The sequence below is a fragment of the Portunus trituberculatus genome, chromosome 3 (assembly GCF_017591435.1).
Source record: "Portunus trituberculatus isolate SZX2019 chromosome 3, ASM1759143v1, whole genome shotgun sequence".
Classification (NCBI taxonomy): Eukaryota; Metazoa; Arthropoda; class Malacostraca; order Decapoda; family Portunidae; genus Portunus; species Portunus trituberculatus.
In genome coordinates, this window is record NC_059257.1 from 8,061,225 (window position 1) to 8,087,754 (window position 26,530).

At 39.2% G+C, this 26,530-nt stretch overlaps 2 protein-coding genes across 8 annotated transcripts in view; one reads left to right on the plus strand and one right to left on the minus strand.

The window, feature by feature from the left end:
* The first annotated feature begins 960 nt into the window (after window positions 1-960).
* Window positions 961-12,688, plus strand: LOC123510360 (transcription termination factor, mitochondrial-like). Of its 6 annotated transcripts, none has more exons than XM_045265482.1 (13): window positions 1,018-1,103; window positions 1,851-1,940; window positions 2,058-4,641; window positions 5,045-5,117; window positions 5,312-5,376; window positions 6,379-6,604; window positions 7,057-7,136; window positions 7,765-7,957; window positions 8,754-8,938; window positions 9,428-9,524; window positions 10,207-10,360; window positions 11,402-11,608; window positions 11,919-12,688. In XM_045265482.1, the coding sequence occupies exons 6-13, from the start codon at window positions 6,514-6,516 to the stop codon at window positions 12,085-12,087; spliced, it is 1,176 nt and encodes a 391-aa protein (XP_045121417.1). In that variant the 5' UTR covers window positions 1,018-1,103; window positions 1,851-1,940; window positions 2,058-4,641; window positions 5,045-5,117; window positions 5,312-5,376; window positions 6,379-6,513; the 3' UTR covers window positions 12,088-12,688. The 6 variants fall into 6 exon arrangements, with proteins under 6 accessions (XP_045121389.1, XP_045121432.1, XP_045121417.1 ...); XM_045265492.1 differs by having other exon boundaries at window positions 5,045-5,113; XM_045265472.1 differs by lacking the exons at window positions 1,851-1,940; window positions 2,058-4,641 and having other exon boundaries at window positions 1,030-1,103; window positions 5,045-5,113; window positions 5,312-5,496.
* A 478-nt stretch (window positions 12,689-13,166) lies between these two features.
* Window positions 13,167-26,530, minus strand: part of LOC123510386 (dehydrogenase/reductase SDR family member 12-like) — a 31,235-nt gene continuing 17,871 nt past the window's right edge. For both annotated transcript variants that reach the window (XM_045265505.1, XM_045265513.1), the window contains exons 3-9: window positions 26,050-26,132; window positions 23,098-23,231; window positions 22,291-22,511; window positions 20,101-20,236; window positions 19,266-19,382; window positions 18,805-18,907; window positions 13,167-18,240 (exon numbers count right to left, since the gene is read on the minus strand). In XM_045265505.1, the coding sequence (XP_045121440.1) occupies window positions 17,567-18,240; window positions 18,805-18,907; window positions 19,266-19,382; window positions 20,101-20,236; window positions 22,291-22,511; window positions 23,098-23,231; window positions 26,050-26,132 (1,468 nt within the window). In that variant the 3' untranslated portion in view covers window positions 13,167-17,566. The remainder of the gene's footprint in view (window positions 18,241-18,804; window positions 18,908-19,265; window positions 19,383-20,100; window positions 20,237-22,290; window positions 22,512-23,097; window positions 23,232-26,049; window positions 26,133-26,530) is intronic.

A 26,530-nucleotide genomic window follows, 5' to 3' on the forward strand; every position in this document is an offset into this window, starting at 1 on the left:
TATTTTCCTCTGCTAAACCTCATTATAGTTTTGGTCTCGGTGGCCGGTGCTGCACTGCTACCAGAAAAATTGGCGGCAACAGTCAAAACTAAAATGACAAAAATCTCTCAGCCGGAGACAGGTGTCATCTTAGAGTAGACGGACTCTATTGTAGTGACAGTGATCCTACTGCCATCACACACACACACACACACACACACACACACACACACACACACACACTGAGTGACACTGGCTTCTTTCAACTTACAAGTTGTAACTTTTCTGGCGACAGGCGTCAGCGTGGTGGCCGCGGCCCGCGAGTGAAAGGATTACGAACAAAATTTTTAAAAATAACAGCTACTTGTACTTTTTCTTTGCTAAACAGAAGAAAGAAAAAAAATATTGTAGTTGCCGTATCGAGAAAATTGTGAGAAACGGCCGATAGGGCGTGTCACCTTTATATAAGTATTTAGAGAGAGAGAGAGAGAGAGAGAGAGAGAGAGAGAGAGAGAGAGAGCTGACTGCTGACCGGTGATCTGTGAGACTGAACTGTGGACTGTGGAGATGTGGCACTACTATGGGAGTTCCCGTGGTTTGTACGCCCTGGCTCTGTCGGCCATTTCTCACTGCGGCGAGTATAACGTACTGTATGATATTGTTATTATATTTTATGAGAATCGGGAAGGATGATATAAATCAAGAAATTTTAATATATATATATATATTAATTGTTGACCAATAGAGTGGCTTCATATATGTGACGTCAAATAAACTTGGTGTTGCTGCGAAGGGTGAGCTGGAAAACGATGAGAGCGGGCTGGACTGGGACGTGTACATTAGGACAATGCCCGAAAGATAGTAATACCAAAACATATATCGACAAAAAAAAAAAAAAAAAAAAAATATATATATATATATATATATATATATATATATACTTTTTATATTGGAAACAAAATCACTGATAAAGAATTAAACAGAAATAACTAATACGTAAAACACCAATGACACCGAAGTTAAAGTCCCGGCATTTCGGTATACACATTTTCTCGGTGCACATCAGCACAACAGTGGACCCGAGCCAGCCAGAGCCAGCCCAAGGAATCTCTGAAGGATATAAGGTAAGGAATAAGTGGAAGGACACCAGGGATTTCATGAGTGGACACAGTATGCGGAGTTTGTATTGTAGTGTTAAATGGGAGAGTGAGAGGGATGGAGTGTTGGGAGAGGAATAGAGTGGTTGGCGCGTGGACTGGAGAGAGCTGGGTGAGTTTTATTTATTTATTTTGTGGCGAGTGAGAGGAAGAAAAGTAGTTGTTCTAGACTCAGAGAAAGCGTGTGATTGGGTGAATGGAGGTGATGTGAAGTTTGGGGTGACATCCATGTTTTCATAGTGTGTAGGATGAATGTGAGTAACAGTGCAGGCAGATTAAAGGTGAATCAGTCGTTGTAGCACCACACGGAAGAATTGTGTTAAAATGCGCGCGTGTTAGTTCAGAGGAAGCCTGTGTAAGTGGCTTGTCGGGCACTGTCCTAATATAGACATCCCTCCAGCTCTCCTCGTTTCCAGGTAGTTTTACACTCACATGACGTGGGGTGAAAATATGATAACCAAAACTAACCTAACTTAGTTGAGGCGACACACACCACCAATACGTCTTTCATAGAACCCTTTTGACCAATAGTTTGATTAAGTTAGGTTAAAATTAGGGTTAAGTTAGTTTTGGTTATATTTTCATTGCCAAGTCATGTCAGAGATAGTGAAAGAGCTGTGAAGGAGAAGCCGGGAAACGAGAAGAGCTGGAGGGACGACTATATTAGGACTAACGCAGGCCACTCACCTGGTCACTATTGCCCTCACATCGCAGACACAGAAACACCGTGACCATTGCACCTTAAGACATGGCCCAGTGCAGACTCTTTCTGCCACTCCTGTAAGCTGTGAAAAAAAAAGTAAGGTAAGGTTTGGTTAGTGATATATATGGTGTATAGTGAAAAAAAATCTGATATATATTAGTGCTGGTGATACATTAGATAAGGTTGTATTTTGTGTAACATGGTTTGTTGTGTTTCAGAGGGTTCCTGACTCTGTTTAGGTTTAGGGGTGACTGACTGACTGTATCCTGCTGAGGCTGCACTTTTGGCTCAAGGGGACTGAGTGAGAGTGACGTTGAGCGTGTGTCAGTTTAGCTTGGTGAGCTGTTTTTAAAGTGACGTAAATTTACAGTCTTTCACCAAACTCTCACTTAATGTTGAAACTATTGAATGAAGTCATCCATACCCATCGCTTTGTCACAATTCCTTGTTACATTGAGCTGTGAGCTTTGACTCTAATAGTTGCCCTTTTTTTTTCTCACTTTTTAATTGGTTCTTATGCCCTTGGGTTACCTTTTGGTTTTACGATGAGTTTAGATTTAATTGCGGACATCACTCGTGATGAGGAAGCAACTTACGCCTTCCTAAAACAACAAAATTGTATCTTGCGCACCGCTCCAAAGTGCTGTATTTGTGGTAGGGAATTGACTTTAGTGAAGTGTGGTCGACGAATCGGAGCAGTGTGGAGGTGCCCGTCTCACAAGGGTAATTGTATATCTATACGCTCTGGATCCTTCTGGGAAAAGTCAAGGTTGCCCCTATCCAAACTTGTGCAACTGGCTTTTTGTTGGGCTTATGACCACTCAAACAAAACATGCGAGGATCTCACAGGAGTGAACAAAAATACTGTGGGACAATGGTACCAGTATTTCAGAGATGTCTGTTCTCATCATTTGATACAAAACCCCATAATGATTGGAGGAGAAAATCTCATCATTGAGCTGGATGAATCTGTCGTGACCAGACGGAGAGACAGAACAGGTCATGGTACTCCTGAAAGGTTGGTTTTTGGGGGATTTTGTCCTTCCACCCAGGAAGGCTTCCTTGTATTTGTTCCCAATAAAGAGGCAGCTACACTCCTTCCTATAATTCAACAGTATGTCCGTCCTGGCTCCATCATTCACACTGATGGGTTGGCCTCCTACGATGGCATTGGTGAAATTGATGTCCAGCCACCTTACATCCACCATAGAGTTGACCATTCTGGTGATTTTGTCGATCCTAACACTGGTGCCTCTACAAACCATGTGGAAGAATACTGGCGAAGAGCTGAACAGAAATTTAGGGCGGAAAAGTACTGGGGAAAAGCTAAACAGAAGTTTAAGGCTATGTATGGGTCTCAAGGAAATCTTTTGGATCCTCATTTGAATGAGTTCCATTGGAGAGAAAGGTATGGAAAAATCAAAATTGATGCCTTCACTAACCTTTTATTGCACATTAGTCAGTGGTATCCAACACCTTAATACAATACCATGCACACACACACACACACACACACACACACACACACACACACACACACACACACACACAGTGGCAAGTGGTGGGAACAGAGCCCTTCTGGCCAATAGTGTGGCTTCATTTATGTGACATGTCAGCTGAGTGAAAGAGCTCTGAAGGGGAGCTGGGAAACAAAGAGAGCTGGAGGGATGGCCTCATTAGGAGAATGTGTAATTTATTAATTTTTTTCTGGTAGTTTTGAAATTGTTTTGAATTAATCTATATTTTGTTTCCATCACAAATCAACAAAGAATGTGTTATTTATTTATTTTTTTCTGGTAGTTTTAAAATTGTTTTGAATGAATCTATATTTTGTTTCCATCACAAATCAGCACTGTCATAATAAAGTCATCCCTCAGCTCTCCTAATTTCTCAGCTTCCCCTTTGCAGCTCTTTCACTCAGTTAACATGACGTGAGAATGAAATTATAACCAAAGCTAACCTAACCCAAATTTTAACTTAATCTAACCCAGCTAACATAACTTAACGATGCTATCGGTCAGAATAGCTCTGAGGAAGACAGCAGTGGTGTGTGTTGCTTCAATTAGGTTATGTAGTTAAGTTAGGGTAGGATAAAGTTAGGGTTAGGTTAGTTTGGGTTATCATATTGTCATTTCCATGTCATGTCAGCTGAGTGAAAGAGCTGTGATGGGGAAGCAAGGAGAGCTAGAGAGACAACTTTATTAGGACAGTGCCTGCAAATCAGTACGTTTTATATTCTCCCCTAAAAAACATGGTCATGTGTGCACAAGTAATGTGACTGCACACATGAATGAACACAATGAACACCTAATAGCATTCCTCATTGGCAGTCAGTCCATCACGTGTGGGTGTCACAGCGCATTAGCTCATTCTCTCTTAAAATGGTAAATCTTCAAAAACTTGTCAACGTTATATATAATTTACAATGGGCATGTATTGGTTCAAATTATTCCATGATAAGTTTTACATGAAGGGAAGGGTAAGAAAAGTTACGTGGATTATGGTGAAAGACTGTAAAGATATCGGTTTGGGAGGGGTCATCCTTATTTTCATGGTGCTGTATAGTATGAGGAGGGCAGAGGATGAGGATGTAACAGTGCAGTTAGGATAGAGGCTTCAGCACCACTCAAAGGAAATGTTTTGGAATGCGTGCGTGTTAGTTCAGAGGAGGCACGGATGTAGCAAGCCAGTCATCATTGCCTCACACCGTAGACACCAACAGCCACAGCCATTACACCTGCAGACACACCCCTGTGCAGACTGTTGCTGCCGCTCCTATATGCTGTAAAACCCCCAAAGAAGGTAAGGCTTGGTCAGTGATATGGTGTATATGTAGTGAAATAAGACTTTGGTGTACATTAGTGCTGATGATACACGAGATAAGGTTGTAATTTGTATAATGTTGTTGGTTGTGTATCAGAGTTAGGTTTAAACCCCCAGAGAAGGTAAGGTTTGGTTAGTGATATGGTGTATAGTGAAATAAGACTGATATATATTATGGAAAAAAAAAAAAAAGTAAGTGGTGGTGATACACGAGATAAGGTCAGTAATTTGTGTAATGTTGGTTGTTTTTGGAGAGTTTCGTTTCCTTAGTTCTGATGATTTGTTGAGTTGTATGACAGGCTCAGTACCTTACTTACCCTGGTATTTGAGGTGAGGTCAGTAGTGTTGCCAGACATGCCACTGATGATGTGTGTCTTTCCAGAATGGTGCAGTGCCATTGTGTGATGCAAAGGGTCTGCTGCTGCTGCCTGGTGTCTTGCGCTGAGGGAAAGTGAGTGAGTGTTAACATGTGATTCTCTTCTGATACATTTAGGATACTTTGTCCAGTGGGATGTATGGTTAGTGCCTTGCCAGGAATCCCAAAGGAAAGAAAGCAATGTGTATCTTAAAGCTGCTTTAGAACTTTTAGTAATCTACATTGTCATTGATGGCGACCAACTAACTTGTATTCTTGTCTCTTCCTCAACAGGCTTGTGATGGGGCAACAAAGTACATCACCAGCACTGTCTGCATTGGTGTGGTGTGGAGTCACCAGTAAGTCTCTTGAGTGACTGCACTGGTGTCACCAGCATCTTGCCGCCCCAGTGCCCAGGATGCCCTGCCTACCTCACCACTGCACAGGAGGATACATGGCCCACAAATGGCCTGAAAATTGTAAATAATGTCTAAAAAATGCAAAAATAGGAGCCAAAAATCTGTACTTAGTCAAAAATACTCCAAAGACTCTCCGGAGATTTTGTGATGGAGAATTTAATAGAATTTAATAAAGATATTTTTGGGAACCCGTACTTTTCTTTAATAATTGCTACACTACTACAAAATCTCCAGAGTGTCTTTGGAGTATTTTCGACTTAGTACAGTACAGTTTTTTAGGCTAGTTTTGCCTTTTTTAGTACAATTTTATGCATTTATACAGTTTTAGGCTTTTATCAAAAACTAGTTTTGCCCGTTTAGTTCAAATTTATACTTTTAATATTAAATCTTTTTGGTATTGATTTTTTTGTTTATAGCACTGTTGTGCTCTTCAGTAGTGAGGTGGGTCATCCTCTACAGGCAGGATGCTGGCCGGCTAGTCCAAATGGTGTACTCAGGAAGCTTAAGGGAAGCCACTTGGTCCTTATCAGTGTGAAGGTGTCCTAGGCAGGCAGGAGGCTGGTCTGGTTGGTGCAGGCACTGGCTTCTTACTCCTCTAGTTGTAGCCATGACAGGTGGTGGTGGCAAAGACAATGCTCCCTAGCAGTGTCCTTTGTAGTGGTGTCTTGAAGCTCATTCATTCTAGGGTAGCAATGTCTGTACTGTTGAATTCTTGCAAGCTGGAAAGTGGAAAGTGATAGATAATTGTTATCCTCTTAAAGGAAAGTTTCATATTATGCATAGTAGCAAATTAGTGCAAGAAGTGATACATGTACAAGATGATGCATTAGTTAACCAGTGACTACTATTACTGCCTTTGCCTGTTGTAGATCACCCATGGTTAAGGAATCAGTTTGCCTGGTGTATAAGTGAGTAGGCAATGCTAACAGTACATTCTTCCAGGTCAGACAAGAAGCTGAAATGCCACAAATAAAACACCAACTTACCAACACAACAAAGAGCTGATTGGTAGGACCTTCAGTGAGAGACAATGCCATGACCAGGAAAGCAACATAGCTGTGCGTCCGACATACAAACATGACTCAACTTCTGCGACCATGTGTGTGTCTTCTCGCCACTGTGTGCCGCCCAGCAAGGTCCTCCACCACCCTGAGGACTGCCCTGGGTGGTAAGTGTGTGTGGACTGTATGGGAGAGGAGTCATGCTGTTAGCCCCTTCAGTACTAGGATGTGTTTCAGTATTCATTCTGTTTACCATTTGGTGATTTTATACAGCTTCAGAAACTCGTGTGGGGATTTAAATAGTGAAGACTGTGGCCATTAATCTTCTGACTTGTGTACACTCTTGCTGTCAATAAAATGGTCTAATCATACACAGATCTCAAGGTAAAAATGTGTCCCACTACTGAAGGGTTAGAATAGTGAAGACTGTGCCCATTAATCTTCTGACCTCCACAGACCTTTCCTAATGTCAATAAAATGGTCTTAAGGTAAAAAAGTGTCCCAGTACTGAAGGGGTTAAGAGGTAGAAAAATTGTGTTGATATGATGAAAGAATTGAATGGATGTAAAATGATGATGAACAAAAGATATAATATACTGAGAGCCCACCTTTGATGCAGGCAGGGCCTCTCACCACCTGCAGGGCAGACACTGGTGTCCACAAACCCAGCAGGAACATCGCCATCACCACACTGAACAGGTAACACTCTTGTCGTTAACTTAGCAAATAAATGAATAAACAATAGTACGATCAATGAACCCAATAAATGAAGTGAATAAATAAAAAATAGTAAGATCAACAAAATGTAAATCTTTCAAACTGAACAAGGATAGAAAATGAAAGTAGCTTGATGTCTTCAGTACCATGACGTGTTTTCCTATTCATTCTGGTGACTGTTTGGTGATTTTATACAACTTCTGAAACTTAAGTAGGGTATTAAAATAGTGAATACTGTGGTGGTTAATCTTCTCACCTCCATAGACCCTTCCTGATGTCAATGAAATGGTTTAATAGTACACAAATCTTAAGGTAAAAGTTTGTCTTAGTATTTAAGGGGTTAAAATAGTGAAGACTGTCACCATTAATCGTCTGTCCTCTTTAGACCCTTCCTAATGTCAATAAAATGGTTTCGTTGTACACAAATCTCAATGTAAAAATGTGTCTCAGTATTGAAGGGGTTAAATACAATTGTAAAATTAAAATGTAGGCCTATCTATTTTCAAAGGCTTAGAAATAACACCCAGCATTAATTTGACTATAAAACTAAATAACTTGAAAATGAAATGAATTAAATGTCCTAAAGTCCTAAAGATTCCTTCATCCTTAGTCAGACACCCTGGACACCGCCATGGGGATGCTGCAGGATGTGTTTGGCATGACCCACGAGGACGCGCAGTACATCCTGATATCCTGCAGTGTCCCAGAGCAGGACATCCTTAGCAACCTACGCATCCTTCACCAGTGTGGCATTGGTGGGGAGCAAGTGCACAGGATTCCTTGGATAATTGGCCAGAGTGCAGGTGTGAGAAGGATGTAGGATGGAAAGAGTGTTTGTGTATTGTAGGATAAAAGGATTTGTTAAGTGTACCTATGTTTTAGTATTCAAGAAAGGAAAGGATTTGAGCGTCTGGATAATTGGCCAAAATGCAGGTGTGGGAAGGATGTAGGATGGAAGGAGTATGTTTGGGTGTGTAGGATAAAAGAACGAGTCTCTCTCTTCTGATATTTGGCTAGAAAGTAGGTATAGGAAGGATGTAGGATAGGATTTGTCTGTTTGCTTGGGTACTGTATGACAGTGTATTTGTGTGTCTAGGATGAAAAGGATTTGACTGTGTGTTTGGATACTTGGCTAGGATGCAGGTGTGTGAATGATGTAGGATAGGAGTGTTTTGTTTGTTTGGGTGTCTGTAGGATTTAAGGACTTGAGTGTGTCTGGGTGTGTAGGATACAAGGATGTGTCTGTTTGCTTGGACTGTAGGATTAAGAATTTGGATATCTGTTTGGTCTTGTATATTAAAACTACTACATTATTCAAACTACATCATTATGAATTACTACTAAATTAAAACAACTATTACATAAACAACAACAACATTATTTCTCAGAAGCACTTGCAGAGAAGCATACATGAAAACAATTAGATTACTACTACATTCAAACAACTACATTAAAAAACAAACAATTACTGCACAAACAACCATCATCATCAAAACAACAGCGCTTCCCATACTCTTCAAGTAAACTTTCAGTCGATATAGGCCCCCCAACGCCCCCTGAAAAAAAAAAAAAACTACGACAACACAATATTTTTTGCAGACGTACTTGAAGAGAAGCTACGCAAGATCCAGGAGCCATTTTTGTTCCGGCAGCACAGCGACGGTCTGGGCTTCTGTCAGCTGCGCCTTGGCCAGATCAACACCTACCAGGCACACTTCAGGAAGGAGGCGCCAAACTTCCCTCACCACCCTAACCGCATCTACTACCTGGCCGAGAGAATAAAGGTAATGGGTTCAAGGTGTTGCTATTGCTGGAATGTCATTTGTTTTTTTTATCCTTTTTATATGGATCTTTTTTTTTTTTTCTTTTGATTGACTTTTTCTCTGATATATTAATCTATCTGACCTTTGCTTTATGAATCTGACCTTTCTCTTAAATATAACAATCTATCATACCTTTTTCTCTCATATATAATTATATTTGACCTTTCTCTTTTGATATATTAACCTATCACACCTTTTTCTCTTCATTATATTAATTCATCACGCCTTTTCCTCTGTTATATTAGTCTATCTCACCTTTTTTCCAGTTATATTAATCTGTCTCACCTTTTCTCTTTGTTATATTGATCGACCACCTTTTTTGCCTTCCTTATATCAATCTACACAGACCAGTAATTTCAGTCAATATTTACCGGCAACACAAATGAGTACAAGTGAAGTGTGAGTAAGTAATAAGCAATAAACTAGAGGGATTACTTCTACTTCTCTCAGGTGCCGGTGGAGTTGTTCAGCGAGAAGGTTGGCAAGCCTCACAGAACACTCCTGCTCAACATCAAACGCATCGACTCCTTCATCGACATGTTCCATCGTGAGTAGGAGGGCGGAGTAGGGTAAGGTAGGATAGGAAGGGATGTGGCAGGACAGGGCAGGTTAGATAGGGTAGGTTAGGTTAGGGTAAGGCAAGGCAAGGTGTGATGGGGTGTCTCAGGTTTTGTTCCCTTGTTGTAACTCATTTCCGAGCCCACCGATGATTGGCTAACATCCTCGTACCTTCCCTAATGCCCTTGTACCTTTCCTAACACCCTCACAAAGGCAGGGCAGGGCAAGGCAAGGCAAGGTGTGGCTGGATGTCTCAGGTTTTGCTCCCTCATTTTAACTCATTTCCACTCCCACTGATGATTGGCTGGGCTCTCTTGGTTGGTGTTTCCTGTTGATGCAGAGTCTGTTACTGTCTGTCCACACTTAAAAATTTGTATATTTCCACTGGGTTCTTGAAAATTGAGTTGAAGCACTGAAACATTTTAATATTAGCTTGAGTTTGCAGGAAAAATAGGTCTCTCTCAAAAACCTATTACCTTCTGAGTTTGTAGGAAAATATAAATCTTCCTCAAAACCCATTCCCATTCAGAGTTTGTAGGATAAAATAGGTCTTTCTCAAACTTATTTCTCTTCAGATCTTTCTCAAACTTATTCTCCTTCAAAGATAATCACCAGCAATACACAAACTCACCATGTTTGCAAATTTCTCAGCCCACACCTCACCACCACAGAGTATGGCATGTCACCAGAGGACATCGTGTCGGACCTGTGGGTGTTTGAATACTCCCTGAAGAATGCAGAGGAGAGGCTGCGTCGTGCCACTTACCTTGGCTACACTGCACTCAGGCCTTGGATGTGTCGCTGCTCCAACAAGATATTTGACAGGTAGGTTACTGGGCTGTGTGTGTGTGACTGGTGGGTGGTGGGTGAAGAGAGGTGATAGTGACTCAAATAGAATGCTGGGAAATAGAGCAAAGACAAGTAGGAGGAACTAGGAGAATGATGGGTAAGTAGAAGACAGGTGGGAGTGACTCACATGCTGGGTAATAGAGTAGAAGGCAGGTGGTAGTGATGAGTAAAATTATGAGTAATATAGTAAAGACAAGTTGGATAAAGGCTACATAGATGATTAGCTAAGTTTGTACGAGTGTTTCTACCGCCATGATGTTGAAATATTCCTAATGTGTCACTAAAGGTATACAAAAATGTCCTAAAAACTGGTGTAGCTTCAGAAACATTGGTAGTTGTTTTTTAATGTAAGGGATGGTGGTGGAGCAGCCTAGAATGATGGGTAATAGAACAAAGACAGGTGGGAGGGACTCAGTAGCATAAATAATAAAGTAATAAAGGAAAAAAAAAAAAAAAATAGGTCAGTGAGTGTATTATAAGACCGAATGAGCTGTTTTTTTTATCATACTATTTACTTGACTCAGGCTCTATTTGAAGGTCTCAGCTGACTATACCATGTACTAAGTTAGACGAATAAGAGAAATGGTGATCTTGAGTGTATGTGAAAAGAGCTCAATGAATTTTTAGATAGGATGAACTGTGTCACTGATTTAACTGCTAAACCGTCAGTCAATCAACTAAGAACTATACTAAACTAACATAGAACTTCAGAATTAGTCATCTTTGGTAAATATGGAAGAACTCCATCATTAATTATATTCCTAAACTGACAAAGTAAACTAAAAACAATAAATTAAAACAATAAACTGGAAAAAAAATACTAAACTAAGAACTCAAGAATGTCATCTTTGGCGAACATGGAAGAACTGTCACTATTTATATCCCTAAACCAACAAAATAAACTAAAAAAGAAAAATAATAATAAACTAACACAGCTCCAGAATAACAATACCTTAACAAGAAGCCTCATTGAATACCCTTACTTACTCCCACACTTTACCACGTCCCGGCTGGCAGGTTCTGTGAGCGGTACCAGAGTGAGAAGGAGTTACTGGGGAACCACAAGTCTCTCCTCAGCTACCTGGCCGAGCGTCTCCACTGTGAGCCAAGCCTGCTGGAGGAGAAGTTTGAGAGTAACGAGATCCTCAAGAGACTCCACATTAGCAAGTTCAGTCGAATCCTTGATCTTCTCTACGCTGAAGGGATAACTGCTCAGGAGATCATGTGAGGCTTGTAGGGTTACTTGAGAGAGAGAGATATGAAAAATAGCAAATACTCATGAAAGAAAAAAAGAGAAAGAAGGAGAAAGGAGATCTGTAAACTGATGAAAATGAAAGAAAAGACACCAGAGAGAGAGAGTGAGTGTAGTAGTAGTAATGCTTAGAGGAATAACTGTCCAATTTATCTTTTATTTGGTGTTAGTTTTGCTCTCCCTCTCTTCTCTCTCCTATTTCCTTTCTCCATTCTTCAAACTACAAAACTAACAAACCCAACCTTTCCATCACTCCCTCACCATTCTTCACCACCATTCCAGGTCCTGCATGAGAGTCTTCCAGTACTCAGAGGAACGCACGGCTGCCAGGATTAAGGAGCTCAAGGACATTGGTTTCTTCCCCTTCCCAATGATCCTCCTGTGTCGCACTCCAGCACAGTTCAAGAACATCGTTGCCATGTACAGGAAGAAGTTCAAGGAGGAGGGGTGATGTCATGAAGACTTGGGATGTTGGTATGTTCTGAGGTGATGTGGTGAGACTTGGGTTGGTGTTGGTGTGTTCTGGGGTGATGTTAGCAAGATTTGGGGGGGGTTGGTGTGTTCTGGGGTGATGTTAGCGAGATTTGGGTGTTGTTGGTGTGTTCTGGGGTGGTGTGGTGAGATAAGGGAGTGGTGAGAGAGTGGGAGGATGAGCAAATGCCAAATAAAAGATGGTGATATGAGAAAAATATAAATGCTTGTGATGGTAAGAAAGAGGAGAAATAAAGACAGAAAAAGAAATGCTTGTGCTTGTAAGAAAGAGGAGAAATAAGAGAAGAAAAAATAATGCTTGTAATCGTAAGAAAAAGGAGAAATAGGAGAAAGACAAATATAAATCCTTGTAATCATAAGAAGAGAAATAAAAGAAAAGAGAGAGAGAGAGAGAGAGAGAGAGATTTATGGCTGTGATTTCAGAGTTACCATGTCAGTTTAGATTAAGAAAATGAACAGAAATACACACTCAAACCTTGTCCTTGTTAATATTCCAATCTGTTAGGTGTAAATAAGCGATTATATTATTTATTTTTGAATATAAGCCAGTTACCATTGAATGCATCTGTTTCAATCCCGCTGGTATTGATTTAGAATATGATGTCACAATACTGAAGTGGTGATGTGCCTCTTAAATTCCACTCAAAGTACTACCTGCCACTCAACTCCACTATTTCCCCATCACTACTACTACTACTACCACCACTCATTTTCCTCTCATTATTGTTACTTATGCTACAATCACCACTATCACTATCTCATTCTCCATCACTACTGTTACCACTACTACAACCACCATCACCACCTCATGTCTCCATCACTACTCTTTACTACTACTGCAATCACCACTGTTACTTTTTCCTTCTGATACTACTACTACAATTATCACTTTCACCACCTTATTTCACCATCACTACTCATACTGCAATCACCATCACCACCACCTCATTTCCCTCTCACTGCTCTTACTACTACAACAATCACCATCACCACTGTACACCTCACCACCTACACCACATGCATTAAAAGGAACAGAAGATTGAGAGTACAGTTTAATATCTGACAACCTTACAAAATACTATGTACACACAACATTTACAAGCTGCTCAGAGGAATAAACTCATGATGACTCCTATACCAGCCACGGAGTCACCTTTTTATTTTTACTGAATGGGGACCAGTGCCTCAGAGGGCCTCCTTTTTTTAACACTTTTTGTTGCCCTTGGCTGGTTGTCTCGCACATAAAAAAAAAAATAAAGTAAATGCAATGAATAAATGAGGCAAGGGTTGTTATCTACCTAGGCTGACTATAGAGATACCGCTACAAATGTCCTCACTGCAATACTATCAGCCCAGGGAGTCTACATAGTTTTATTACTAATTATACTACACTACAATGCTACGATAAAATATACAGCCAGGGTACATAAAATTATTATTACTATTTCCCTTATGACAAAGGCCTGTATTATGAATCGCTTTGCTCTCTCACCATCACTGCTTTCCAAAGGCTCCAGTTGAAGATACTCATGTTTTTATGGATATTTTTATGGTTCTGGTGATAAACTGTTAAGATTTCTAATTTATGAAAAGGAGAAAGTGTCTTGAGAACTCAGTCAGTCATCTTTGTGGCCTTGAAAAATTGTTGTGATGAGAGAACAAGGCATTTTTTTAATATGGCCTTATAAGTTACCCCTAATTTATTATGACCACTACATTTCAGGTTCTATATTTCTCACAGTACAAAGGTTCACTACATTTCAGGTTCTATATTTCTCACAGTACAAAGGTTCTCAGCCCAGGCGTTGCACAGTCTCTCACAAGTCTAAATGCTCGGCTGGTATGTCTTGTGCTTGTAGGAACGCTGCTACAAGCTACACTTAACATATACAGACAGTCAGACATGGTTCACATACATACAGTCAGACATGGTTCACTCAAGATTTTTTTTTTTTTTTTTTTAATGAAGAGAAGCTGATCAAGGGCAACAAAAAATATAGCAAAAAAAAAAAGGTCCACTTGTTTGCCAGTTCCCCTAAAAGGTTACTAGAGTTAGCTAATATACAGCAGTCCCTTCAAATATAATCAGAGTGCAACATTTAATCATTCTCTCCATTACCATGAGAGGACAGTAAGATTAGTAATGCCCTTTATAATGTTATGGAATGTATGAGAATAGAAAAAAAAGGATTAAAAATTTAACTAGTGCATAAATAGTGAGTGGAAATGTTAGTTAATTCTTATCCTAGACACATTATTCAGTATAAGCTTTGAAAGGAACATCACATGAATCCACAGCCACGTTATGTAGGAAGGTCTCTAAATCACACTCGGGTGAATCTCCATTGACAAACTGAATTGGGTTTCTAATGAGAGAAACTAGTTGGGTTCCTAATGAGACGAACTAATTGTGTTCCTTATGAGACAAACTAATTGGGTTCCTAATGAAAATCTATTGAAAACTCCAGATGTTATGAGTACCTATAGATGAAATTTTTCTTAAGATTTGGGAGACGATGTTTATTTCCGAGTTTCAATTTTGCATTCATGAATTCAAGAAAACAAAACTCATATTTCAGACAAAAAAAAAAAAAAAAAAAAAAAAAAAAAAAAAAAAAATTCATGTGAGTAGTTTTAATTTTGCATTCATAAATTTAAGAAAAGACAAAACTATTCTATTCCAGACAAAAAAATTAAACAAAATAAAATAAAATAATAAATGAATCAATAATAATAATCTAGTATGAATCAATTGATCTTCACCCAAACTTACAAACATAAATGAGGGAAGAGACAGAGAGATGCTACTGAAGAAAGCTTGGAATGACTTAACAAAACTAAAGTTATATTAAAGTTTAAAGTTACCGTGACTTGTGAGGGGAGACGCAACACACTCCCAGGCTGAATAATGGCAGACAGGCAGAGCAAGGCAGACAGAGTGTTGGCCACCTTACTGCCTCACCTGTACATCATTATCACTAGTCCACCTCTAATATAAATGCCAGAGTTAACATCGAACCTTAAATTTCTCCATTAACCCCTTCAGTACCGAGACACATTATTACCTTGAGTTTGGGTGTAATTAGATGATTTTATTGACATTAGGAAGAGTATATGGGGTCACAAGGATCTATGGAGGTCAGAGGGGTCTATGAAGGGTCTATGGAAGTCAGAAGGATCTATGGAGGTCAATGGAAGCCAGAAGGATATAATATGGAGGTCTATGGAGGCCAGAAGGGTCTAGGAAGGGTCAATGGAGGTCACAATGGAAGTCAGAGAGTTAATGCATAGAGTCGTCATTATTTTTATCACATGATTCTGAAGCTGTATAAAATTGCCAAATAGTGAGCAGAATGAATATGAAGAAGTGTCCTGGTACTGAAGGGGTGAATTAGTGCCTCACCTGTACATCATCACTAGTCCACCTTTCTCAATATAAATGCTAGTTATCACCCAACCAAAGACTTCTCCCTTAATCAAAAGCTTTCCCTAGTATAAATATTGACACTCAGAATTATCCTCATTAAAACTTTCCCAAATATAAATGCTAATATAAATGCTAGAGTTAAGATCAAACATTAGATTTATTCCCTAGTTAAATATTTCCCCTTATAAAAATGTCACACTATCAAAATTCATATTAGAAATTCTTCCCTAATATAAATGCTAGAGTTGAGGTCCACCATTACATTTACCCCATAACTAAAATGCTTTCCTTTATATAAATCCTGCACTTTCAAAATTCACATTAAAAATTCTTCCCTAATATATAAATGCTCATAAAATTGACTATTACATTTTACCGTCTAATTAAATCCTTTCCCTTCGATAAAACCCACACTTTACTACTCACAACCACAATAAATTCTTTCGTAATGCTAGAGTTAAGATTCACTATTACATTTAACCCTCTAAATATTTTTCCTTATAAAAATTCTACACTAACTCAAAATCAATAAATTCTTTCCTAATGCTAGAGTTAAGATTCACCATTACAATTTACCCTCTGATTAAATACTTTTCCTTATAAAAATCCTACACCTTAATTCAAAATCATCAATAAGTTCTCTCCTAGTGCTATAGAGTTAAAAGATCAACCATTATGTTAGCCCCCTTCAAACACTTCCATTGGTCCCTGCTTGAGAAGACTGACTAGGACACAAAGACTTGCCTCAAGGCACACCACATCACATACATTTGGCTTGGTGATCACACACACACACACACACACACACACACACACACACACTTCCTATTAGCAGGGTTTTCAAGAGTGTTTCTCCAGTTAATAATGCAGAAATCTTGTCGCTCTGCCTGTAGAACTATAAAATACGCTTAAAAACTCTTGTGTTGTATTAAAAAAGGCCTGTACTCTAAAATCCTCTTCTCTCTCACCACGACTGCTTTCCAAGACCACAGAGATGACTAGCTGGGTTTTGAAGAGGGTTTTTCCAATTAATAATGTAGAAATCCTGTCACTCTGCTTCTAGAAATGTAAAAACACCTTTAAAAAACTTGTCTCAATTTAAATAAAGCCTTTTGAAATAGCGGAGATGAAGCGCAGAAGTGTTTAAGAATACGAACTGTAGATACATACAGCAATACACACGCACACACACACACACACACACACAACTAACACCTACTACTACTGTATCACCTCTGCAACACCTGGGAAACACCACCAGACACCATTATTACCAGTGTTTTGTTTTCTTATCCTCTATCCTAATTTCTTTTTGTTAATTACCTTATCTATTTTTGTTAAGCATTCTACAACTCCACGACTATTTTGAGTGCTATTCTGCCACCTCATGACTATTTCCAACTATTCTATACCTTCATTTACTATTTTTGTTATTCTACCGTGTTTCTTTTGATTTGGATAATTTGTTTTTCCGTATGTATCCAATTATATCCCTCAACTAAATACAGAACCTTTATTTAACCCCTTCAGTACTAGGATGCATTTCCTCCTTGAGTTTTGTGTATGATGGGACCATTTTATTGACATTAGGAAGGGTCTCTAGAGGTCAGAAGATTAATGGCCACAGCTATCACTATTTTACTTTTAATCCCCACACAAATTTCTGAAGCTGTATAAAATTAACAAATAGTAAGCAGAATGAATATGGAAATGGAAGTTTTGCGTATAATTAGACCATTTTAATGACATTGGGAAGGGTCTATGGAGATCAGAGGATTAATGGCCACAGTTTTCACTATTTCAATCCCCATACAAGTTTCTGAAGCTGTATAAATTCACCAAACAGTAAGCAGAATGAATAAGGAAATGCGACATTGTACTGAAGGGGTTAAAGTTGAATTTACATGCACATACCCTCTACATCAGTCTTTCCCGGTCACTGCATTCACTACAACAACTACAACTTAACAAAAACACAACCTACCATACACAGGATTATGACTACACAGAATTATGGCTCAGGAATCCCTTGCTCAATAGACGCTGAAGAAGAATCATCACCAACATCTTGCAACTCTTCCTTCTTGTCTCCAGTTTCCTTCCCTGTAGCTTCCGTCCTTTCAAGAGGCGAGGAAATAGCTTCAGATTCCTTCGTTTCTTTTGTTTCCTCTGGTTTTGTGGTTTCAGCTGGTTCTCTCTCTTCTACAGCTGGTTTGGCATCTTTACTATTGTTCTCCTCACTTGAATCTTCTTCACTGGCACCTTCACCTTCCCTTCGCTCTACCATTTGCTCCTCACTGGTGTTACTGGTGTCGTTACTGGTGTCCTCATTGGTGTCAAGTGGTGGTGCATGTATTTCCGCAACCTCCACCTCAGATTTCACAGGGACGATTTTTTCTGCTGGTGGTGGCGGTGGTGGCAGGACTGGAAACTTTGCTGCCTCAGATTCAGTAGCGAGAGGGTGTGGCAGTATCTCCTCTTCTTGTCCCTTATCAGTAGCTTGTGGTTCTGCTGATGCTGGTGGTGGTGGTGGTGGTTCAGTGGTAGGAGAGACAGAAGCACCAGCCATCACCTTGTTGTATATCTGGCTGTATATCTCCTGGATGTTGTTCATGAGGATGTCTTCTTCTTCTATGGATGATTTGGTCCATGCCAGTGGGAAGTGGGTGGACACTGGCTCTCGATCTGCAATAAGTGTGCTTTGTGAGATGAGGAAACAATTGCGTGTGGGGTTTGCTTCATGATTTTGGTTTTGTATCTCTCTCTAAACTGTATTTGATTAATTTTTCTATAAAAGAAGTGTGTGTGCATGTGTGTGTGTGTGTGTGTGGATGTGTGGCTCTCAATCTGCAATGGGTGTGCTTTGTGAGACAAGGAGACACTAGTGCGTGGTTTTTTGCTTTGAGATTTTCGTTTGTGTATTTCTATAAACTACATCTGATTAATTTTCCCCATTAAAGAAGTGTGTGTGAGTGTGCATGTGTGTGTGGCTCTCGGTCTGCAATGGATGTGCTTTGTGAGGCAAGAAAACACAAGTGTATGGGTTTTGCTTTATGCTTTTCATTTGTATGATTTCTAGACTGTACCAGATTGACTTTACTCATAAAAGAAGGGTGTGTATGTGTGCCTGTGTGTGTTCTCTCAACCTCCACCATTATAGTTTATTAAATGTGAGGTTTGTTATGTTTAAAGAACTTGTTACATCTGTTAATCCTCATGTGGGGTTTTGAGGTCAGGCCAGACACTCACCCTGGAAGAAGAGACCGCTGGGATGTTTGAGGGCTGCCTTGGAGATGGCCAGCCAGACCACTGTATCCGCACCCTGGGCTGGAGTGCGCAGGTTGTCCTTCATCTGATGGGCGGACGTAATGGTCAACAAAAATAGTAATGATAGAAAATGATGAATGAAAGTAGTAATGAAGATGTAGAATAGGTAAAAATAGTAGTGAAGATAGAAAAAGATGAACAAAAGTAGTAATGAAGACTGAAACAGATGAACTAACAAATAATGATGTAAAAATAGATAGAAATAGTAATGAAGATAGAAACAGATGAATGACAATAGTAATGAAAATTTAGAATAGTTAAAAAATAGTAACAAAAATAGAGAAGTTAACAAAACAGTGGTACAAAACAAACCATCTTAAACAGTATTGGTGTAAACAAACAAACAATGGTGGTGGTGGTGGTGGTGGTATGGCGGAACTGACCATCTCGTAGAACTGTGGTATGGAGGTGCGGACGGCTGGTGTGTCTGCCCAGCCAGGGTGCATGGAGGAGAAGTGAACCTTGTTGTAGTGTTGAGCGTACCACAGAGTCATTACAACCTGAAACACAATAGGGAAAATTAGCCACACCATTAAACATTTGGCTATCATTATTTCACCACTTCAGTAGCATGACATGTTTCCATATTCCTTCTGGTGACTATTTGGTGATTTTATACAGCTTTGGAAACTCATGTGGGGATTAAAATAGTGAAGACTGTGGCCATTCATCTTCTGCCCTCCATAGAGCCTTCCTAATGTCAATAAAATGGTCTAATCATACACAAATCTCAAGGTAAAAAATGTGTCTCAGTATTGAAGGGGTTTAAATAGTGAAGACTATGGCCATTAATCTTCTGACCTCCATAGACCCTTCCTAATGTCAATAAAATGGTCTAATTGTACATAAATCTCAAGGTAAAAATATGTCCCAGTATGAAAACGATTAAGCTATTTTTTTCTTTCAATTAACTGAAACACACTTCTAAATATTTGGCTACTATTACTATATCAAGATATTTTTATTTTTACTAAGATGCACTACTAAATTTCTGGCTATTATTTTATATCTAAGTAATTTTTCTGAACTCATTTATATTAAATTACATATAATCCTATTTTTCTTTGCTACCATTATTATCATTATTATTTTCTAAGCTATTTTTTCAACTTTTATTTATGAAAGCCCTTGTTTTTTGCTATCATTTCTCCATTGTCAATTTGTACTTTTATTTTTGTTATTTTACTTACTACTACTACTACTACTACCACTAGCTACCTGCTGCCTCTTGTTCTGCGAGTACACAAGGTTGCCGGTGAAAGGTTCCATGTTGGCGTGCATCAGGTCCAGCGGGTCCAGCCTCACACACAGCAGTCCGGCAGAGCTCACCGTCACCACACGCGGCTCCTCACTCCTGCAGGGGAAGGGATAACAACAAGTGGTCAGGTATTTATTTCTTCATTTTCATTCTTTTTTCTTTTTTCAATTTCCGTTTTTGTTTTGTTTTTCTAAAGGGTAACTATTTCATGACCATTTTTCTTCCACCTTCCTCTTTTAGTTTTCTATTTTTTTTTTTTCAATCTCCGTTTTTTTTTTCTAAAGAGCGACTATTTTATAACCATCCCTTTCTTCACTTTCCTCTTTTCGTTTCTTTTTCTTATTTTCCCCACCTTTTTCATTTCCCTAAAAAGCAACAATTTTAAAACCACTTCCTTTTTTTTTTCTCCTCTCCCTTTTGTTTCCCTAAAGAGCAATTATTAGTCCAAATGAAACCTGAATATGCATCTTTTCCACTCTTGAACTAAATAATGAAGCTACAGAATCAAAACTAAAGAACAATATGGACCAAATCAAGATCAATGTAGCGCTTATGTGTGTGTCTCTCAGAACACACCATAGAATTATTTTTGGTAATGAGGATAGAAAATGATGAAGGGAAGTAATAATGAACATGTAAAATAGTTATAAATAGTAATGAAGATCAAAACAGATGAAAAAAAGCAATTATGAAAATGTTGTTTAGTGGTGAAGATAGAAAATGAAGAAGAAATAGTAGTTGAAAAAATTGCAGTGAAGATGGAAACAAATGAACAGAAGTAGTAATGAAAATGTGCATTGTTCTTTAGTGGTGAAGGAAGAAAATGATAAATGAAAGTAGTTAAGATGCAGAATAGTTAAAAAAAAAATAGTAATGAAGATAGAAATAGATGAACAAGAGTAATTATGAAAATGTACATTGTTCTTTAGTGGTGAAGGAAGAAAATGATGAATGAAAGTAAAAATAAAGATGCAGAATAATAAAAAGATGCAGTGAAGATGGAAGCAGATGAGAAAAGTAGTAATGAAGATGTAAAATAGCAAAAATAGTAATGAAGATAGAAAAAAAAAAGATGAACACAAGTAATAATGAAGATGCTGAATAGTGAAAAATAAACAATGAAGGCAGAAAAAAAGCTCAACATTAAGTCCAAACAAAACCTAAATTATCATATTTTTTCCTGCTACTGTACTGAAAAAAAAAAAAAAAAAAAAAAATAAACACTACTACAGAATATTATGTACCAATTGTAGCCTCTTATGTACTGCACCTTTGTACCCTCTTGACATTACTTAGAGAGATAAGTGACTCAGGTGGTTAGGCAAGAAGACTTAAGCGAGATTAAATTGACAAGTTTTATCTTAGAAGGACGACTGAGTTTCTTGTTTTCTCATTTTCTTTTACTTTTATCTATCTCAATTTTTTGGTAGTTAATCTTTATCCATTTTATTTCTTTCACTAACTTGTTTATTTTCTTCTTTTACTAACTTTTATTTATCTTCTCCGTTCCTTTCCTTATCAACTTTCTCTATCTCTTCATTTTTATTCACTTTTATCCATCCATCTTCTTTCACAAGCTTCTTTCTTCTTTTCTTCCACAACCAACCTTTCCAAATCTTCTCCTTTTCATTAACTATCTATCTATTTTCTCCTTATTCCACAACTAATGTCTACCTATCTTTTCCTTCACAAAGCTTTATCTATCTATCGCCTTTCACAACCAACTTTCATGTACCTTCTTCTTTCACTAATTTTTAACTATCTTTTTTTCACAGCCAACATCTACCTATCTCCTTTTTCATTCACTAACTTCATCAATCTCATTTTTCTATACTCCATTTCTATCTATCTTCTTTCTTTTCTCTATCAACAATTCCTATCTTCTTTTCATTCACTAATTTCATCAATCTCCTTCCACAACCAACATCACCTACCTATCTTTTTCATTCACTAACTTACCAATCTCATCTTTCCACAATCCATTTTTATTGATCTTCTTTCCTTTCCCTGTCAACCTTTCCTATCTCCTTTTCATCCACTAATATTCACCTTTCCTTATCAACCTTTTGTATCCTTTTCATTCCCTTATCTGCTTTTTCCACAACCACCTTCTACCCATCCTCTTTCCCTTCACTACTCTCCACACTCACCTCTGCAGGAGTGGCATAAGGGTAACAGTGAGGATGTGGACAGCTAGAGTATTGACAGCAAAGTTACATTCCACACCATCCTCGTCGATCCTCCTCTCATGCACCATACACCCAGCATTGTGCACCAAGACGTCTAGAGTCTCGTGCTGCGCTGCGAACTGCTGTGCCCAAGTGATCACCTCTCGGGGCTTGGAAAGGTCAATGATGTGCAGATGGATTTTCTGAAATGGGATTTGGGTTTAGAGATATTGGTTTTTATTTTTTTTAAAGGTTTTGGTGGGTTTTGTCAAGGGTTTAGGGGTTTTTAAAGGGTTTGGTGGGTCTATGTGGGTTATGTAAGGGGTTTCAGTGTGTTTTGGGGTTTTTAAAAGGGTTTCAGTGGGTTTTGTAAAGGGTTTTGTGTGTGTTAGGGTTTTTTAAAGGGTTTCAGTAGGTTTTGAGGGTTTTTAAAGGGTTTTGTGGGTTTTTGTAAAGGGTTTGGTAGATTTTGTGGGTTCTCTCTCACCTCTCCTTCACCCCCTCTACACTCACCTCTCCCCTCCACACTCACTCCTTCCTTTCTTCATCCCTCTCACCTCTCCCTCTCTCACACCTCTTTCATCCATCCATACTCACCCCTTCCTCTTGCCAACATCCTCTCTTCACCTCTCTCTCTTCCCAACATCCTCTCTTCACCTCTCCCTCTTCTTCCATACACCCTCTTCACCCTCCCTCTTCCCAACACCCTCTCTTCACCTCTCCCTCTTCCATACACCCTCTTCACTTTTCCCTCTCCTCTCGCACCTCTCCCTTCATCGCCACACTCACATCATTCCCAGTGGTGGTGATGATCTCAGAGCGTGCCTTGGTGGCGGCCTCTCTGTTGCGGCACACCATGTGAATCACACCGCCCCGCCTGGCCACCTCCAGTGCTGCCTGTAGACCAATGCCACTGTTGGAGCCTGAGGGAGGGGGTGATGGTGAGGAACACATCTTTGGAGGGACAATCAACACACTCCTATACACTAAAATACACAAAAAATGCCCTTAAGTGCCAAAACACACCTATATTCCCCAAAATACCCCTATTTCCTACAAAATACCTTTAAATATCACCCCATAACAGATCTTTGGGTATTACATAAAGGAGAGACAACCAATGCATTCCTACCCCTAAAAACACTGAAAATGCCATTAAATGCCCCCAAAACACCCTAAATATCCCTATATCCTACAAAATACCTTTAAAAATCACCCCATAACAGATTTTTGGGAATTACATGAAGGAGAGACAACCAATGCATTCCTACCCCTAAAAACACACTGAAAACACCCTTAAATGCCCCAAAATACCTGTACACACCCCAAAACACTCCTATATCTCAAAACCTGCCAGGGTGGGTGAAGGTGACTGATCTAAGGCAACTGCAGGAGACAACCAACACACTCCAACAGTCAGTGGAAGAACTTGACGGACAGAGCAGAATTAAGACAAGAAACATCAGGGAAGAGCCGACAAAGGCAAAGCTTCCTGACCTACACTTGACCTGACCTAACTTGACCTAAAAATGTCCTTAAATGCCCCAAAACATCCTTAAAATGAACAGTGGAACAAATCTTTGGAAATGTAAGCAGTTAAGAACTAAAAATGTCCTTAAATGCCCTAAAACACCCCTACACACCCCGAAACACCCTTAAAAACCATCCCATGCCAGATCTTTGAAAATACAGGGAGAAGAGAAAACTAATGCATTCCAACCCTTAAAAACACACTTAAAATGTCCTAAAATGCCCTAAAACATCTTTATATACCCCAAAACACCCTTAAAAATACCCCATACCAGATCTGTGGAAATGTATGAAGGAAAGGACAAATGGAATGTCTTAAATGTCCTAAAATACCCCTACACACTTGAGAATTTTCTTTATATACCCCAAAACACCCTTAAAAATCACCCCATGCCAGAACTTTGGGAAATAGAAGCAGGAAAGACAAAAAGGAGGCAAATAAAATGACTGACTTGTGAGAGTAAAGGAGAGGTGAATATAAAGGAACATAAAAGATGCACAAACTCACTTTTTATTTACGAGATAAGCTATCATATCAGGGGAATAAATGTAGAGAGAGAGAGAGAGAGAGAGAGAGAGAGAGAGAGAGAGAGAGAGAGAGAGAGAGAGGTGAGGAAAAGTAGTAAGAATGTGGACGATGAAGGCAGAGGGGAGGGCAGGAGAAGGATGAGAGGAGGGAGGGGCGGAGTAAGGAAGTCTCTCTCTCTCTCTCTCTCTCTCTCTCTCTCTCTGTGTGTGTGTGTGTGTGTGTTGTTTAAGATAGCGGGTGAAAAAATTAAACAGATGAATAGATAATATATGAGAGAGAGAGAGAGAGAGAGAGAGAGAGAGAGAGAGAGAGAGAGAGAGAGAGAATGAAATGAAGCATCAATAAAAAAAAAATAAAAAAAATATATATATAAAACTTGCAGTGTGTGTGTGTGTGTGTGTGTGTGTGTGTGTGTGTGTGTGGTCGCCATGACCTTGAGAAGCAAGAATGCGAGGCTAATAACCTTTCATGGGGGGTTATGGAGGAGGAGGAGGAGGAGGAGGAGGAGGAGGAGGAGGAGGAGGAGGAGGAGGAGGAGGGAGGAAGAGACCTGCTATCTTGTTTAATCAGACACTTACCTCATTTATTATTATTATTATCATTATTATTATTGTTGTTAATATTATCATTATCATCATCATCATCATTACTTCTATTGACAATTTCGCCTATTTTCCATTATTTCATGCGTTTCTATCTATACTTTATCAATCTACGTATCTTATCTTATATTTTTATCTATTTATTCCATTTATGTTTTCCTATTTCTGGTGTGTGTGTGTGTGTGTGTGTGTGTGTGTACATAGTTGTTATATTTACCTAGTTGTAGTCTGGGCTTTACGCTCGTGTGGCCCCGTCTCCATATCTACACTTATCCAATTTTTTTTTTTAACTATGCACACTCGTTGCAGACACCACTTCTTCACTCAAACTGTTCTACGTCTCAACACATCTTTGCGGGAAACTATATCTTTTAACATCTCTCAGACATCTTCCCTTCCTCAGCTTTTTACTATGCGATCTTGTGCTTCGAATGTCATATTCTTCTCTCAGGATCAGTTTCTCATTATCCACTTGTTCCATTCCGTTGATCAACTTATAAACTTGTATCAGATCCCCTCTCTCCCTTCTTTGTTCCAGGGTTGGTAGATCCATAGCCTTTAGTCTCTCCTCATATGTCATCCCTTCAAATTCTGGAACCATTCTTGTAGCCAGTGTGTGTGTGTGTGTGTGTGTGTGTGTGTGTGTGTGTGTGTGTGTGTGTGTGTGTGTGTGTGTGTGTGTGCGTGCGTGTGTGTTAATTTTCTGTAATATTAAAGTAAATGGAAGTTATTATAAGAACACTCACGCTCTTTCTCCTCCTTCTCCTCCTCCTCCTCCTCCTCTTTGATCTCTCCTGACCCTTAACTCTCAATTTCTCCTCCTTCCTGCTTTTGTTCTTCTTTTTCTCCTCATTATCTTTCTTCTCCACTTAATGACTCCTTCTCTTTTTAAATATTTTTGTCTTCCTCCTCCTCCTCCTCCTTACTATTACTACTACCATACTACTACCACTACCATTACTACTACTACTACTACTACTACTACTACTACTGACGCTGCATTTGCTATCAACTCGTACATACAGTGAGTGAATCATCCTCCCCTCCCCGCCTCTCTCTCTCTCTCTCCCTCACCCTTACCTGTTATCATGAAGTTTTTCTCTGAGCAGTCAACATCCAAGTCCTCGGCCACAAATCTGACAGACGCTGCCTCATAACCCGTCCTGTTGGTAAGAGAGGGAAGGTTAAGGCACGAATTTAGTCTCTTTTTTTCGCGGGTATTTATGAGCGAAAGAGGTATTTTTTTTGGGTTACGTTAGGTTAGGTTATGTAGTAGTATGTGGAGAAGTGGTAGAATGAATGGACAGTTTCTATTACTTTTTATACCATGTTGGGTTTTCGCGGGCATTTATGAGCGAAAGAGGTATTTTTTTGGGGGTTACGTTAGGTTAGGTTAGGTTAGGTTAGGTTAGGTTAGGTATGTTATGTAGTAGTATGTGGAGAAGTGGTAGAACGGATGGAAGGTCTCTATTAATAATTTTTTTTCATACCATGCGAGGTTTATTTATAAGCTAAAGGGGGTATTTTTTTGCGGGGGGGTTAGGTTAGGTTACGTAGTAGA

Excerpts from the sequence above, each read along its gene's own strand:
- LOC123510360 (XM_045265454.1), top strand. The coding sequence starts at position 6,514 with ATGACTCAACTTCTGCGACCATGTGTGTGTCTTCTCGCCACTGTGTGC. Across the intron at positions 7,137-7,764 it reads GCCATCACCACACTGAACAG|TCAGACACCCTGGACACCGC; the intron begins GTAACACTCTTG and ends CTTCATCCTTAG. Across the intron at positions 10,361-11,401 it reads TCCAACAAGATATTTGACAG|GTTCTGTGAGCGGTACCAGA; the intron begins GTAGGTTACTGG and ends CCCGGCTGGCAG.